Source organism: Protopterus annectens, chromosome 8.part0, assembly GCF_019279795.1.
Source record: "Protopterus annectens isolate FY-2018-M chromosome 8.part0, PAN1.0, whole genome shotgun sequence".
NCBI lineage: Eukaryota > Metazoa > Chordata > Ceratodontiformes > Protopteridae > Protopterus > Protopterus annectens.
This window is the reverse complement of record NC_056741.1, coordinates 861,527,963-861,545,462: the sequence shown is the minus strand read 5'-3', so window position 1 is coordinate 861,545,462 and position 17,500 is coordinate 861,527,963. Positions and strand designations below refer to the sequence as shown.

Below are 17,500 nucleotides of genomic sequence, written 5' to 3'. Positions count from 1 at the left end.
AAGAAACAATGTATGTGAAGGAAGCATATTTAGAAAGAATATTTGAAAAGTGATAATTACTTTTGGGGGACATGAACCTGTTAATACTTCAATAATAGCAAAATTAGACCTAGAACAATGATTGGGTAGCTGGAATTCCAGCAGTGCTATGTCAAAGCTGTTAAACATTTTTAAATGGCACCCCTTTTATCTAATGTATTGTTTTGTTGTAAGAAAGACAGCTGACTGGAAAACGGGAGAGATGAAGAAGACTGAGGTAGTGCTTGTACCTAAAAAGGATGATAGTCACCAAAAGCAGTCACCAAAGCCGTTGACAAGGGTAAGGTGGTTCACACAGTCTATCTAGATCTTGCCAAGGCTTTCGACACCATCCCCCACTCTGGAATTATAGATAAACTCACTAAACTAGGTATAAATCCCTATGTCACAAGATGGGTTGCCAACTGGCTCACTGACAGAACCCACACTGTGAAAGTAGCAGACTCCAAATTCGACTTCAGATCAGTGACAAGTGGAGTACCACAGGGTTCAGTCCTGGGTCCTCTCCTGTTTGGTATCTACTTCTCTGAAGTACAGGCTAACACAGAAGGTCTTTGACTAACGAAGTTCGCAGATGACTGCAAACTAGAAGCATAATCGAAACTCCTAACGATGTGGACATCCTACAAAAGGGCCTCACTGAGACAGATGCCTGGTGTCAAAGCCATGGCCTCAAGCTCAATGCCAAAAAGTGCATTGTCATCCCCTTTGGTAAAAACTCTGTACCCATGAACTACAACATAGGTGGTAGTATACTTAACACCGAAAGTGTGATAAGAGACCTTGGGACACAGGTGGACAGTAGTATCTCCGTTGATAATCACATCGCCACAGTAGTCATGAAATCCTTCTACGTGGCACACCTCATTACAAAAGGTTTCTCATCCAGAAAAAAAGAGGTCATTGTTCCCTCTACTCATCACTCATTAGACCTGTTATAGAGTACAATGCCCCTTTTGGTATGTACCTCACAAGACATCTACAGCAACTGGAAAGGCCACAGAAATACCTAACAAAGAGGATTACCGGCCTCAAACAGATGCCCTACACAGACCGTCTCAAAAAACTCCAGCTTTACTCCATCGCATATCGCCTACTCAGAGGCGATCTCTGCCTAACATACAAAGCTATGTCAAACCCAGAGCTGTTGGACATACTCCACTTAAAGAAATCCAAATCCCTCCCAGCTACACACTCTAGGGACCTAAACCTTGTCACCACAATAAACAGAACATGCCAGAGGGATAGATTCCTGTCCCAGAGACTTCCCATACTCTGGAATAAACTACCTATCTATATCAAACAAAGCTCCTCATTAGCACTCTTCAAGAAAAATCTTGATGATTGGATGGGAAATAGGAAATTCACCCAGGGGAATCACCTCTGTGGCTCTGCTCGACAGTGGCACAGGAAAATTATTTTCTTGGGTGGCAAAAGCTATGGTACCTTTTTGGCTGGGCTTGTATAGGCCCCAGGGCCGATAGCCTAGTACCTACCTATGAACCTATGAACCTATATATCTTTAGGAAACTCAAGAGGAACAAATGTAAAGGGAAGAAATTACACAAGTTTTACAGCAGTTGTCTTAAAGAATGTAAAAATGTAGAATACATTTTTTCATGGGAATCAGGCTGTTGCAGTAAAGAGAAAGGAAAGAAGATACATGTGAATATAAATATTATAAGTGATATTTTCTTACGTGTTTAATTGATCTCTTCTTATATGATTAAAAGGGGAATATACCAGGTTTTCTAGTAGCTGGAGATCAACAGAAGAATTTTGACAAAATAAGCTTGCAGAATTTTTAAACTATGTTTAAAGGAAAACTCCAACCTCTCATATGGTTTAACTCAATCATTAGCTTTCTTTTCTCCCTACAGTATGATTCCAGTTTTTTGTACGTAGCAAAAGCCTGCTTGTAGTTGTTAAAACTTTTATTTCCTTGCATTGGAGTCAAAGGAAGGGAAAGCCCACCTACTTTTTTTTTTAAACTAAACTTCTTACATACTTTGCAGAGAAATTCATCTCCACCTGCATGACATATCATAGACACAGTTAAATCAGTAGCTTACCCTGTCAGGTACTACTGTCAATCTTAGATGGGTAATTAATCCTGCTAATGTCAGGAACACAGCAGCTGATATAAAAAAAACAGAAAGCTGTGGAACTGTTTCCACTGTTTTTATTGCAGAGGGGAGGAGAACTTAACACTCCCATTTCATAGGAAAACAAAGCAATTAGATCAGTCAGGAGTTTAAAGGCAATTGTTAACTCTTCTGACAAATTTACATAAGCAGCAACACAGTATTGAAATGCTAAGCTTTAAATGTTATTTACAATAGTTTGTGTTAAGATAACTTGAGTAGTAATAAAGATTTCTGTGACATTTAGAGAAAAGTCAGTGAATATTTTTTCTTGTAAAGTATAAATGCATTTACCGTTTTCAAACCCCCCCCCCCACACACACACAAGCCAGAACTGCAGAAAGATAGTTAGGAGGCAACCTTATCAACTGGGTGCACTGATGTTGTTGTGTCTTTCGGCTTTTCCTGGTTAGGGGTCGCCACAGCGGAACTCCAGTCCGCTAATGATTGGTAGTTGATTTTTATGTGCCGAGTTACCAGCCCTGACACACAACCTTCAACGAAGGTACGCCCATTCACGCATGTCTCCACGCAGAAGACGCTCTAGCTGAGAATCGAACCGGACAGCGTCTTACTGTGAGGCGACAACGCTACTGCAGCACCGCCACTGCGGGTAACTGGGTGCACTGACTCTGTTCATTAAAAAGGTCTTTTATGCTTTGTGTGACATCCTTCCGGGGGGGGGGGGTGTATATCTGGTACATGCAGATCCATTGTAAGAGATTCCCACTGACTTTGAGTCGGTCCCTGCATTGTCAGAGAGCAACCATAATATACAGCTGAATTAACTCTAACATATATTTACTGTGTCCCCTTGCATTAAGAACATTAAGAAAAGGAAAGGAAATCAGAAGTACTTAACTGTGTTTAAATGCATATACACACCACACACACACGCTTTTGTACACATACTTTATATACATACACGTATATAAAACACACACACACTATATATATATATATATATATATATATATATATATATATATATATATATTTATATATGTGTGTGTGTGTGTGTGTGCATACAATGAATTATTTATAATAAACAACATAGTATAGTTGACCATTATTAATGTATACATTCTAGTATATGTTGCTCAATGATTTACTTGGTCACTGTCACACATTGGCTATGTTTTCCACATACTGTCTTGGTCAATGTCTTTGTCAGTATTTTTTTATTTGTATTGATAAGTGCATTTAATAATTGTTATTATCTTTGCCAGTGTAGCTTATGTTGTGGCTGAAAAGGATCCTGGGACCAGTTAACTTTCCTGGTTACCAAAGTATAAATAAATATGAAGTAGAAAAAAGGAGTGGGAACATGACAGAAATAATTGAGGAACTAGTAACGCACATTTTAAGTCTGCATCATTCATGAGAGAGTTGTGGTATTGTATGAGGAAGTCGGGAGTGGCAGAGAAGTTTGTAAGAGTGGTACAGGATATGTACAAGGGTAGTGTGACATTGGTGAGGACTGCGGTGGGAGTGACAGATACGTTTAAGGTGGAGGTGGGATTACATCAAGGATCAGCTCTGAGCCCTTTCTTATTTGCAGTGGTGATGGACAGGTTGACAGATGAGATTAGACAGGAGGCCCCGTGGACTATGATGTTTGCAGATGACATTGTGATATGTATTGAGAGTAGGGACCAGGTTGAGGAGACCCTGGAGAGGTGGAGATATACTTTAGAGAGGAGAGGAATGAAGGTCAGCAGGGCTAAAACAGAATATATGTGTGTAAATGAGATGGAGGGTAGAGGAATGGTGAGGATGCAGGGAGTAGAGTTGGTAAAGGTGGATGAGTTTAAGTACTTGGGATCAACAGTTCAGAGTAATGGTGAGTGTGGAAGAGAGGTGAAGAAGAGAGTACAGGCAGGGTGGAATGGGTGGAGAAGAGTGTCAGGAGTGATTTGTGACAGACGGGTACAAATAAGAGTGAAAGGGAAGGTCTACAAGAGGGTAGTGAGACCAGCTATGTTATATGGGTTGGAGACGGTAGCATTGACGAAAAGGCAGGAGTCAGAGCTGGATGTGGCAGAGTTAAAGATGTTAAGATTTGCACTGGGTGTGACTAGGATGGACAGGATTAGGAATCAGTATATTAGAGGGTCAGCTCAGGTTGGAGAGTTTGGAGACAAAGCAAGAGAGGCAAGATTGCGTTGGTTTGGACATGTGCTGGGGAGGGATGCTGGGTATATTGCGAAAAGGATGCTAAGAATGGAGCTGCCAGGTAAAAGGAAAAGAGGAAGCCCTAAGATAAGGTTTATGGATGTGGTGAGAGAGGACATGCAGGCGGTTGGTGTGAAAGAGCATGATGCAGAGGACAGGAAGAAATGGAAACAGATGATCCGCTGTGGTGACCCCTAATGGAAACATCCGAAAGAAGATGATGATCATTCATGAGAGAGAAAAATCCTCCCACTGAAGGCATTGGGAAGTAGCAGACAGACTTAAGTTTAGAGTCCTGCTACTTGTTACTTGTAAATGTACAGCAAGGATTATTTACTGCAGTGAGAGTTTTCACACCTCAGCATGAGAGTATGGGGGTGGGTTTATCAAGTTTGTTAAGACTACAAAAGACTCCTCTTACAAAAAACTGTTTTTATCTGCTTTCTTTTGTTGCAAGTAGCTAGCAGCTGTTTATAGCATAGAACAAGCTCTGGCAGACAGATAAATGAAGCTCAGTCAGGTGAACAGAGAAGCAGCTCTTTTACAGAATGTGTGTTTACGTGACAGTGCTTCACAGTCCTGCCATTATATTTTAATGACATGAGAAAAGAGCACCACTTCCTTATGTCTGGCATGAGTCATATAAAGAGGACTTGAAATGTATTCTGGGAAGAAGGAAGGAAAGCGATAAAATAAGATCACATTACCAAGGCAGGCCCCATCATCCACCATTTTGAGAGAAACACATTAAAATTGTAAAAGAAGCACTTGGAGTGATTTTGAGGCATTAAAATAGCTCAAAAACAAAGATACAATGAAAAAATATGTTTTTGAGTTGTAAGATGGAGTTTTCCTTTAATAGTTAAAATAAATATAAAGAAGAAAAGTTTTGCAACTTTTGTGCATCTAAAGTAAGCAGTATCTGCATAACTGCAGTAAATGGCCATACTTATGTTACAGACTGTTCTTAGAAAACTTAACTAACATTGTAAAGGCTATTTCTCAAATGGAGAAATGATGAAATCAGCAAGAAAAGGAAAGTAGTGTTATTGGAACTGAAATCATCCTTAATCTTGGTGAGTACCTTCAGTATGTGGACTCTGTTTTCACAACATCTCACAAAGACGACACCAATATATATAGATAGACTGTATCTTATATAACATGTATCATGGAGAGAGGTAGGATAAAAAAAATACAGCAGGGGGCAAAAGTCCCAGGATAAAAAAAGTGACCAATCCTGGTCTGCACACTGGTGCCAGGAACGGAAAAAATGGCAGTGTAGAATCCTCAAGACACAGAAACAGTCCTACAGTGGGGCTAGGTCAGGCCTAGGGAGAGGATGTCCTCCAGTTGTAGAAGGAAGTAGTGGTCCACAAAATCAGAAAAAAACTGACAGGCCAAAAAAGAGACATAAAGATGACAGAGTGGACTATTGAGGATGAGGAAGAAATGATGTATTATTACTATTACTATTATGCAAGAAGCCCAGACTTTATAGAGAGAAGATATTCAAAAAGATTAAGAGCTGTTAAAAGCTTCAAATGCAAATTTGCATTCATTAATACAAAAGATCTATGAAAAACATTATATAGACAAAGAAACTTTGGGCTACCTGAAAAAAGAAGTGATAGTGGAAGTGCAAAAAATATAAAGAACAAAACCCAGAGGTTTTTGAAAGGTATAAAAAAGAAACATGGACATGGGAAAGAAAGAGATATAATATGGTACAATATTTATGCATAAGAGAAATCCATACTAATCCATACAAAAAACAGCTCCAAAGATATTTGAAGAGAAAAACAGGCAAAGGCACCCAGATATGGAAAATTTCACAATACAAAAAATAAGGGGGTGAAATAGAAAAGAGGATTAGTAATAGAGAAGTTAACGAAATACAAACTGAAGTTATGGATTACCTGCAAAGTGAAGGATTTACTTTAGAAAATCCAATTCAGGTAATGTAACTGCATGATGGACGAATTTATCCCCCAATTAAGGAGAAACAGGTGGAATGGGATTCATTTGATCACTTGCCACATGATGATGCTCTGGAGCCTTCAGTAAGAACCAGTACAAAAATTCAGTTGGAGCTGCACAGCAAGGAAAGGAGCAGGAAACAGTGGCAATACTGAAGCAGGCAATGTTGTAAAGTCACGGGGCAATGAGTTTCCTATGAAGGAGCAATGGATGATGCAGGATGCAGCTGAATAAGATATGTTACAGGAAGGTGTTTTGGAACTTTCTGTAGAATGCCAGCAGGAAACAGAAAGCATATAATGTGCCCTCAGTTTAGAAGAAAATGATCTAATGGAAGTGCTGCTTGATTTAACGGAGATGGATAGGCATATTCAGATCAATGAAAAATAAATTATTGAACGTAAATAAGACCCAAAATGTTGGAATTCTGATAATAGTCTTGATTACTGTGTTCATCTGTTTTAACAGAAACTCATATGATATATCAGAAGTAAATAGGATATATTACTGTGCAGTTAAATTTATAACAGATATAGTTTTACAACAAACATACAGGGCGATAAGGGAAAGGAAGGGAAGAAATAAAATGTCACCATGGAAACATCAAACAGAGAAAACGGTAAACCAGTTAAGACAAGATGTGTCATGGTTATAAGAATATAGGAGAGGAAACACATCAACGAAAATACTTAGAAAAATAGACATGATAAAACCAATGCATAGTATCACAATAGACCACTCTCTATCGTATATTATTGAAAATAATAAACTAAATATATCGGCACAGGCAGAAAAACTTAGAAGATATGGAGATAAATAGAAAGGAAAAGTATAAATTAAGCAATTCATTAATAACCTAAAAAGTTATATAGAGAACTTGGAAACAAAGCAAAAGGAATAGAAACACCAACAACAGAAGAAATAGACACGTTTTGGAGAAATATTCATTCAGACCCTGTGGAACATAACAAAGATGCTGGATAGAAGAAGTAAAAGAAACAGTAAGAAGTTCAAATGTACAGGATATGAAATTGGATCAAGCAGCAGCCAAAGAAATTGAAACAAAATTAAGAAAATCTGCTAACTGGGAAACCCTAGGCCCAGATGCAGTACCTCACATCTGGCTAAAAGTATTAACATATTTGCACAAGATTTAGTCCTGAGTAAAACCTACTTATATGTACATCCTGAGCAGACACTAACCTGGTTAACAGCAGGAAAAACAATATTCCTTCTTAAGACTGAACCAGTAAGCCACCCTAAAATGTGTAGACCTCTAACTTGCTATCTGACAATGTACAAACTATAGTCTGGAACTGTTGCTGACAGAGTTTATACTCATTTGGAAGAAAACTCAGTTATGGTAATAAAACAAAAGGGTAACAAAAGAAAATCATAGGGAACAAAGGACCATTTGTTGCTAAATAAAGCCATATTAGACAATTGTGAAAAGGGAAAGAATATAAGTAATGCATGGATAGATTACAAAAAAGCATATGACAATATCCCACATTCATGGATAAAGGAGTGCTTACAGATGTATAAGATATATTCTACAGTGCATTGATCAATTACATTACAGTGACCATAAAAAAGTGGCAAACCACTTTGACATTAAGTCATGAAAAGGGCTAATTGCTATCCTAGGGATAAAAATTCAAAGGGGGATTTTCCAGGATGATTATTTGTCATCGTTGTTGTTTTGTTAGGTCTTGGTTACAATTTGGCTCCCAGAAAACAAACTTGCTTAAAGATTTTTCATCTACTTTTTGTGTATGACTTAAATCTGTAGTTCATCAGATGAAGAGTTGAAAGTACGATGATAGATGATATAAGAATGACATTTGGTCTTGATAAATGTGCATAAGCAACCTATAAAGCAGGGAAGTTGCAGTACCAAGAAAATATCAATCTAGGACAAGAATGTGGTACAAAGGCACTTGAGCAGGAAGGAGTGTATAAATATTTTGGAACTGATGAAGGATATAAAATATGAACAAATGTGAATAAAACTCAGTACAGAAAACTTTAGAAGACTAAAACTAATATTGAAAACAACCTTGACATCTAGGAATAAAGTCCAAGGTTTGTTGTGATTAACTGTCCCCAAAAGGTATTGAACAGATGGACATGAAAAATCAAAAAATGTTTCACGCTTATCAAATGATATATAAAAATCAGTGTATACAAAGATTATATATTCTGTGCTCTGAAGGAGGTATGGGACTCCTCAAAACTGATCTGAATAGTTCTGTAGTCATGGGACTGTATATGTATCTGGTGACTTCATCAGATCCAAACATAGTGAAAGTTTTAAAACATGAGAAGAATAAGTCTAAGATGCTTAGTTTAGCAGAAGCAGTCAGGTGGCAGGTAGGAATGGAAATCAAATCAGAAGAAGATAAAAATCAGCAACTGAATGTGCCAAAAGACAAAAGAAAGAATATAAAGAGAAGGATCAGGTGAGAAGGAAAGAAATGTGAAAAACGCATAAATACAGTGGCAAGAACAGAGATCTCCTGGAACAACCTTATGGCAATCAGGATTTGACACAGGAATGGTTAAGGAGAGGTGAGATGAAACCAAAGGATGAAAGGGTAATAAATGCAGCCCAGGATAGAGAACTATGTAAATGTTGGTTTACAATGTCCATTGAACATGTGGTATAAACAGACAAATGTAGGTTCTGTAAAAAAATAGTTAGAAACAGTTGCACACCTTGTTGCTGGGTGTGCTACACCATGGCAGATTGCTTGTACACTGAAAGATACACTGAAAGGCACAATAATATGTCACAATTGTTGCATCGGAGATTGTGCAATCATTACAATATAGAAGTCGCTGAGAAGCATTGGAAACATGAGCCACAAAGCATTATAGAAAATGATGAAGTACACAACACATGGGATCACCCATTGTCAACAATTCAAAAAGTAGATGCAAGAAAACCAGATATAGTAGTCCATGAAATAAAGACAAAAGTAGCATTAATCACTGACATCACTACACCTACTGGTTACAGTGTCTTATATACAGAGGGACACAAAGTCATAAAGTATAAGGATATGCAGGCAGAAACAAGAGCAATGTGCAAGAAAGATACCCAGACAGTTCCAATAGTATTAGGAGTAATGGGTCTAACAAAAATAATTTACAGTCATATTTAGATATGTTACCAATACATGTAACACCATATGAACTGTAGAAGGAGTCAATTTTGGGTACATGTCGGGCACTGTGAAGAGTACTTTCGGCTAACATCAACAACTGAAACAGTACTAAATTCATGAATTTAAATCACACCCTGACTTAGAATAGGATCCACTAATAATGGTATTAGAAACCCAGAAGATTTGGAGAAATCAGAAAGTGACCTTAGACTCTGTTATATGGTATTATTCTGACATAGCTGAAATAACATTGTCTACTTGAAATTAGTTAATTGCTCTGAACACAGGCTTGATTTATGTAAATCACCAAATTTATTTCATAACTAATGGTGCAGTCATTTTGCCCATAGCTTCCTAATGTCCAAACTTACTGGAAATGTTGCTCCCCCCAATAACAATGGCTAGCCTTCTTACTTAAAATGTTCAGCCCTCCTTTGTTTTTTTTTTTGCCTTTCCCACCAACATGGTTATATATCAGCGCACTGTCATCCCACAGAGCTCTTATTTCCTTAATGCCGTGCATTAGTGTTTACCCATCTCAGCTTTTCATCAGCAGAAGAGTTTTACTTAGGAATTCCTATTTGCTATAGCTGTTTTGCCAATCTTTGTTTTTTCCTGACATCTAACTGATGTACTTTTCTTGCCTCTTATTAAAGCTATAGCTATCATATGCACTCCGTCCTGCATCTGAGTTCATTGCCCTTTGGTGTCATGTCTCTGGATACCATTTTACATGCAGATGCGTGTTGTTTCTATGGGTCATTATAACAGATATAGTGTTGCTTACTGTGATTAACCATATTTTTCCTCAGTTTCTTTTCTTTTTTGCATGCATATGATTAATGCTTCTACTTTTTTTTGTCATTTAAATACTCCTCCATGTTTTTATATATATATATATATATATATATATATATATATATATGTGTGTGTGTGTGTGTGGATTTATGGATTTACTACTAGTAGTTGATCCATGGAAGTGTTGATGTGCTTTATGTCAAGCTATAGTGCATGCCCTAAAACTATTCTTTGAAACATGCAAAGAAAGGAAAAGTATTTTTTCAGGGGGACAATCCCCTTGCACCCCACTGTGCAGGGTTGACTCTCCATGCCCACCAATAATTATATATACTAACTCCTGCATCACACATTCCCCAGGGAAAGGACATATCCCCCTGTCCCATGAACTGTTGATGTTCTTCGTGTTTCACTGTTGCAGTTATTACATTTGGGTAATCCTGCTGGCAGGTTGCCCGCAGCCAGCCTGAATTCCAAAGTCTTGGGTCCTGCATTGGCTGCAGTCACCCCCTCCCTGATGTCAGATCATCAGGAGTATAAAAGAAGCAGCCGATGCCATTTTCTTCAGTCTTTCTTGCCACACGGTGCCGAAGCAGAAGCAGTTCGCAAGTGCCGGTCGGCCGACTCCTGAGATTTTTGTATTTGAGTTTCAGATCCGAAGTCTTCAATAAAGCTAAGTACCCCGTTGGGGAAACTTTTTTCTTGCTCCAGACCGATGTCAGAAAAAGTTAATAATTGTATTTCTTGTGGGAAGCAAATACCTCATAAGGATTTTCATTCTTACTGTATTCCTTGCCTAGGCCCTGATCACAACGTTTCTGGTTGTGGGTTTTGTGCTAGATTTAACCAACGCACTATTAAGCGTCGGTATGATTTTGCTTTAAACTTTTCTGGACGCCGATTTAATTATCCTGAAATGTCATCGGATAGCCATCCGACTACCGGAGTTTACAAAAAACGCAAAGAAAAGGATAGAGAAAAACAACCAAGGCCCAAAACCGACAATGAAGCTTCTCCTAAGCCAGTCGCTGGTTCGCCAGTTCTCAGTGAGGCACTTTCGCAGCCCCTGATAACCACTACTTTAGAGTCGCAGGCCGCCACCCGACTCCCACGTGGAGTCGGCCATGCCGCTGGATACTCAAGGTATTGGAGCCTTGGACGCTAATCCCTCAGATGGGTCCGGAGCCGCTGAGCAGGTACCGGCTTCTGAGGGTGTATTCAGACCTAAACATCTTTACATTAAAACAACTTCAGCTTCAAAGGCAAAGACTAAAGCAGCTTCTAAAGCAAGGAAACAAACTCAAGAGCCACGTGGACAGTTTTCTATGCCCAAAACACAGATGCTCAAAATGGCCGAAGACTTAATTACCTTGATCAGGGGTTCCCATCCCCCTCCTAATAAGAGGCCTAGGCAAGACACTGACTATGAATCTTCAGATCAGGTTTCTATTTCTTCTGATTCCTCTTCTGATCAGGAATATTCTTTTCCCCCCTATGAGGATTCTGATGCTGAAGAATCTATACTTTCAGAATCTCCTCCTGAGGACTATTCCTTTTGGGAAACCTTGCACACCATGAGGGACATTTCCACTGGGAGAGCCAAGATTTTTCAGAATCTAAAAAGAGGCTCAGGGATTTTCTTTTACTACCTCAGCACAGGCCTCTAGCCATTCCACCTGTGTTAGACATTGTAGATGATGTGTTTTCGGAGTCTAGTCTGACCCCTGACTCCTTACCCCCAGGTCCGGTTAAGCCTGACAGATATTACAGGGTTCCTGACTCACAAAAATTTCTTTTTAAAAACCCTGCTGCTGACCCAGAAACTATTTCACAGGGTCCAAAGGGAGTTAAGGCTTCCACTGCAAAAAACCCAACCTCCTCTGACAGAGATTCAAGGGCACTGGATAGATGGGGATAAAAGGTTTACACCTCTGCAACTTTGGCTATAAGGGCCTTAAACTGTCAATTTCATATGCTTAAGTATCAGCAACATGTCATGGGATTGCTTAAACAGAAAATGTTAGATTCTGAATGTGCAGAAAACAAGGAAATGCAGGATTTATTGTATGCAGCAGAACAAGTTGGAAAACATACTTTGCAATATGGTTTTGATTCTTTGGAGGTCTCCTGCAGGGCCGCAGTTACGGGTTCTGTAATTAGGAGACATGCTTGGTTAAAGGAACAAAATCTGCCTGATCATGTTAAAGTTAAATTGCTAGATGCACCTTTACATCATGATACTTTGTTTGGTGTTAAGGCAGAAGAGGTGTTAAAGAAAATGGAGGACAAAGCTAAATCTATGCAAACTGTCAAAGATTTTTTACAAGTACAGCCACCTAGGTTTAGTACACTCTGGCCTACAAATAATTGGTCCTTTCCTGTGTCAGACAGACCTCAGAGGGGCAGACCCAGATGCCCTAGGGGCAGATCCCAGGCACAAGGTCCTTATGCACCCAAGCAATGGGGTGCTTCTACCTCCAAAGCTGGAGAAAATAGATCACAAACATACAGAAAACAGTCCCAATGACTTCCCCCTGCCTGCACCAAGCACTTATCTTCTGGCAGCACCCTTAGGGGGAAAACTAGCACTTTTTGCTCAAAATTGGCACATCATAACCCAGGACAAGTGGGTTCTAAACATAGTGTCACAAGGCTACAAGTTCCATTTCCATACTCTACCAAAGGCAAACGGCTGGCCAGATCTGCCAAAAAATCAATGGGCAGAGGCACAAAAACAAGTCTCATCCCTCATGGACATGGGGGCCATTCAACAAGTACCAGAGCAAGAGCAGGGACAAGGATTTTACTCAAGACTGTTCTTGGTACCCAGAAAGGACAAGGCCTGGAGGCCGATACTGGACCTATGTATTTTGAACACTTTCCTGGATGTTCCAAAATTCTAAATGTTGACTTTGCAGCAGCTTCTGCCCATGCTGGGCAAGAATGCTTGGCTTGTGACTTTAGACCTAAAAGAGGCATACCTGCATGTTCCCATCAGACAATCATGCAGAAGATACCTAAGATTCAAGGCTGGTTCAATGCATTACCAATTCTCTGCACTGCACTTTGGCTTTTCTACTGTGCCCAGGGTCTTTGCAAAGTGCCTGGCACCAGTAATTGCATTCTGCAGACAAAGAGGAATACAAATATATCCTTACTTGGGCGGCTGTCTCATTCAAGCAGAGAACAAGGACATTCTTCTTCAACATCTGGCGTTTGTCAAAAGACTTCTAACATGCCTAGGGTACACAGTCAACAAAAAGAAATCAAAACTAGTACCCTCACAAGAGATAACATTCCTGGGTGCAATCTCGAATACAACTGCCGAGATGGCTTATCTCACGCCAGACAAACAAGGGCAACTGACTACCTATTTCAAAATGTTGGCAACAAAGGCCCAGTTATCTGCAAGAAAAATTCTGCAGGCTTTGGGCTTCATGGCATCCTGCATCCTACTAATTCCATATGCAAGACTGCATATGAGGAAACTTCAATGGCACCTAAAAAGTGTTTGGACTCAACATTGCCACAGCCTGGAAACTGTCATTACTCTCATTCCCTGCCTGCAACGGGAGTTTCAATGGTGGGCAAAAGCTAGTCACCAGAACAAGGGACAGGCATTCACATTACCTCCAGCCAGGCAAACACTAACAACGGATGCATCAGACTATGCCTAGGGAGCCCACATGGCAGGAAGATGCATTCAGGGCACATGGTCCTCAAACCAAATACATCTACATATCAATCAAAAAGAGATGTTAGCTGTTCAAAATGCCCTGACAAGGACCTACTTCATCCGGGACAACTACTGATAAAGACAGACAACACCACAGTCATGTGGTATATAAACAAGCAGGGGGGCACACATTCTTACCCCCTTTGCAGACTAGCCATGACCTTGTGGGACACAGCTTTGACTTACCAAGTACATCTGCAGGCAAAATTCCTGCCAGGAAAGGAAAATACTCTGGCAGATGAACTAAGCAGAAACCTCATGGATCCCCATGAGTGGAAGCTGGATCCACAAGTCTTTAGCATGATAACAAGGAAATGGGGATGTCTGGACATAGACCTATTTGCCTCCCCTCACAACTACCAACTAAAAAGATTCTGCACAAGGACTTATCACAGACAAGCATGGAAAGTGGACACCCTATCTTTCAGCTGGAAAAACCTATCAGTATATGCCTTTCCTCCACTGCCTCTCCTCCCCAAGGTGCTCCTAAAGGCCAGACAGGAGAAGCCAAAGATGATACTGATTGCCCTAGACTGGCCACGCCAGTTCTGGTATCCAATACTAAGGAACTTATCTCTATACCCAGCATGAACCTTACCTCAAATACCTCGACTACTGTCCCAGCAAAACAATAAGATCCTGCACAGCCAACTCAGGACATTAAACTTGGCAGCATGGCGGATAATGTAGTCATACAAAACACACCTCTCAGTAAAGCTGTGATGGATGTCATTCTGGAAGCCAGAAGGCCTAGTACTAGAAAGTCTTATGCTGGAAAATGGCAGAGATTCTGTGCCTGGAACCAGGCACAAGGAACTGATACAGCGGTACCAAATATTCCTCAGATTTTGCAATACTTAACTGAGATGCTGGACAAAGGCCTATCTTTTTCATCAATTAAAATTCATGCCTCGGCCATTTCAGCTCATTACAATACAGAGCCACCACTTTTTTCTCACCCTTTATTAAGGCAGTACCTCAGAGGAGCCAAAAATGTAAGGCCCCCAAGGAGACTACCAATACCTGCATGGGACCTCAACTATGTCTTGGAAAGCTCACCCTGCCTCCTTTTGAGCCAGCCGCTACTGCTGATATGAAGTTTTTATCTTGGAAAACAGCTCTGCTCTTAGCAATTACTTCTGCAAGACGAGTTTCAGAGCTACAGTCGCTCATGGCCATGGAACCTTTCATCATTTTTCATCCAGACAGGGTCTCCCTTTGGACAAACCCAACATTTATGCCTAAAGTGAACTAATTCCGTTTTGGAATTAGTTCACTGTTTTTAGTTTTGTTTTTATTTATGTCTAAAGTAGTGTCCAGTGTGGCTTTAACCAAGCCATCCATCTGCCAACCTTTTACCCAAATCCACAGAACAAGGGGGAGAGAATTCTGCATTCTTTGGACGTACACAGACAGCTTAGATTCTACTTGGACAGAACCAAAACTTTCAGGAAGACAGAGCAATTACTAGTGGTATATGCTGCAGGATCACAAGGAAAGCCCATCTCAAAGCAGACTATTTCTAAGTGGTTAGGCCACTTCATTCGTTTCTGCTACTTACACCATGTCAAGCCAGTGCCTAAGGGCATTAGGCCTCATTCCACCAGAGCTGCAGCCACCTCAGCAGCCTTTCTCAGGTGAGTACCAACCACAGACATTTTAGAGGCGGCTATTGGACTTCAGTGCACACCTTTACAAAGCATTACCATCTGCCACTCTACTCTAAATCCAGGGCAGGCTTTGCCACTGCAGTTCTGCAGGGCCTCATAGCCGCTCCTACTGCTGTCTTGTTCCAGCCTCCCAACCAGAGCTTTGGGACTCTACCCAAATTTAATGACTGCAACAGTGGATACACTCGAACATCTACATTTATGGTAAGTGTACACAACTGTACTATCTCACATAGCTGTTGACCATTTACATATGTCAACCAGTGTGGGCTGACAATACACTGATCTGCCATCCAGATTTTTATTTATTTATTTATTTCTAGTTTGATTACTCATGTACTCTAGCACTCCCATATATATATATATATATATATATATATATATATATATATATATATATATATATGTATATCTACAGCACATTAAGGGAGCATCTGGAGCATAAGAATTTCTTGTATTATTTTGTAAAATGGGGGGAATGTAGCACCTAATAGAATCCCAGTGATTTTTTTCTTCAATGAGAAACTCATTTGCGTCTTAGAAAATCTTGCAGAAGAAAAGGCTGTTAGGCAGTTTCAGAACAGGTAACACTTTAGGACGAGCAGCGTACAGCAGAAGCAGTATATAGAGGAGATAAAAAGGCAGACGTAATGAAAGTTGTGGTCATTTTCTTACATATGCTCACTTGTATAAAGCTACAAGTCTGTTTGTGCTGGTACTGTTTGCTGTTGCTCAGGCATGGTACCACCTAAGTATGTTCTCTAGATTTGCTGGTGCCATCATCTTTATGTGGTTTTAACTCTGACCATTTTGTCTAGCCTTTCGCCAGAAATGCATGTTTTATGTTTGGCTTACTTCTTAATTTAAAGAAGCCAATTATCTATAATTACCTGCCGCAAGTTTGTATTCACATACTTTTAAAGCGTATCTAGATGATATATGCTACTGGCTAGCTAAAACTGTAATAGGGTATATTATACACTCATTTATGATATAGAAAAATATTTTTATGTTTATATACTTGGCAAACTGCTCCAAATATGTTTTCATTTTATTTTTTTTCTTTGATTTGCTTTTTCATGACACAGAGACAAACCAAGTATGCGGAGAGCAAGCTGAAGTGTACTAAGGCAAGAAATGATTACATTTTGAATCTGGCGAATGTGAATGCAGCATTGCTTAACTACTTCCATGAAGACATCAACAGCATTATTGATGTAAGCTATTCAAATGTCTTTCTAGAGTATTTCATCTGTTTAGAGCTGACACATCACAATAATTAGCAAGGGGTATTAAAAAGGCTGTAAACAAATTAAAGACCAAATGAAATGCAGACAATACAAATAAAATGAGCAGAACAAAAGCCAGCTACTCTGCAGCTAAAATAAACATTATTGAAAAGACACATTCAACTACAGAATTTTTTGAGTATTTTGTACTCTTTATTCCTCTATGTACACTATAATGGAAATGACAATGCTTACAGGTGCAGAAGCCATGAATAGAAACACTACTAGTTGTACTGCATTACTAGTAGATCTTAACATACAATATGAGTTGGCTTTTTTTAAGACTACCTTATGGTTAGGTTCAGTCAAGGTCTATCTACCATATTTAAAATACATATAACTTCATTCTATATACCTTATTCCCAGTACATTTATTCTTATACAGAAACTCTTTGAAACATTGCTTCAGGATGCATATTTTGCATTTGATTAATAGTATCTTGCTTCATTTGTTTTCTAAAGACAGTGTACATTATATTTATTTTACATTTTGTTTACC

The 17,500-nt window shown here is 39.5% G+C and overlaps 1 protein-coding gene across 1 annotated transcript in view; it reads left to right on the top strand.

The window, feature by feature from the left end:
* The window catches only part of LOC122808355 (SLIT-ROBO Rho GTPase-activating protein 3-like), an 881,720-nt gene that overhangs the window by 355,241 nt on the left and 508,979 nt on the right, over positions 1-17,500 (top strand). Inside the window, exon 6 of the mRNA XM_044079321.1 lies at positions 16,801-16,929. Coding sequence (XP_043935256.1) covers positions 16,801-16,929 — 129 coding nt within the window. The remainder of the gene's footprint in view (positions 1-16,800; positions 16,930-17,500) is intronic.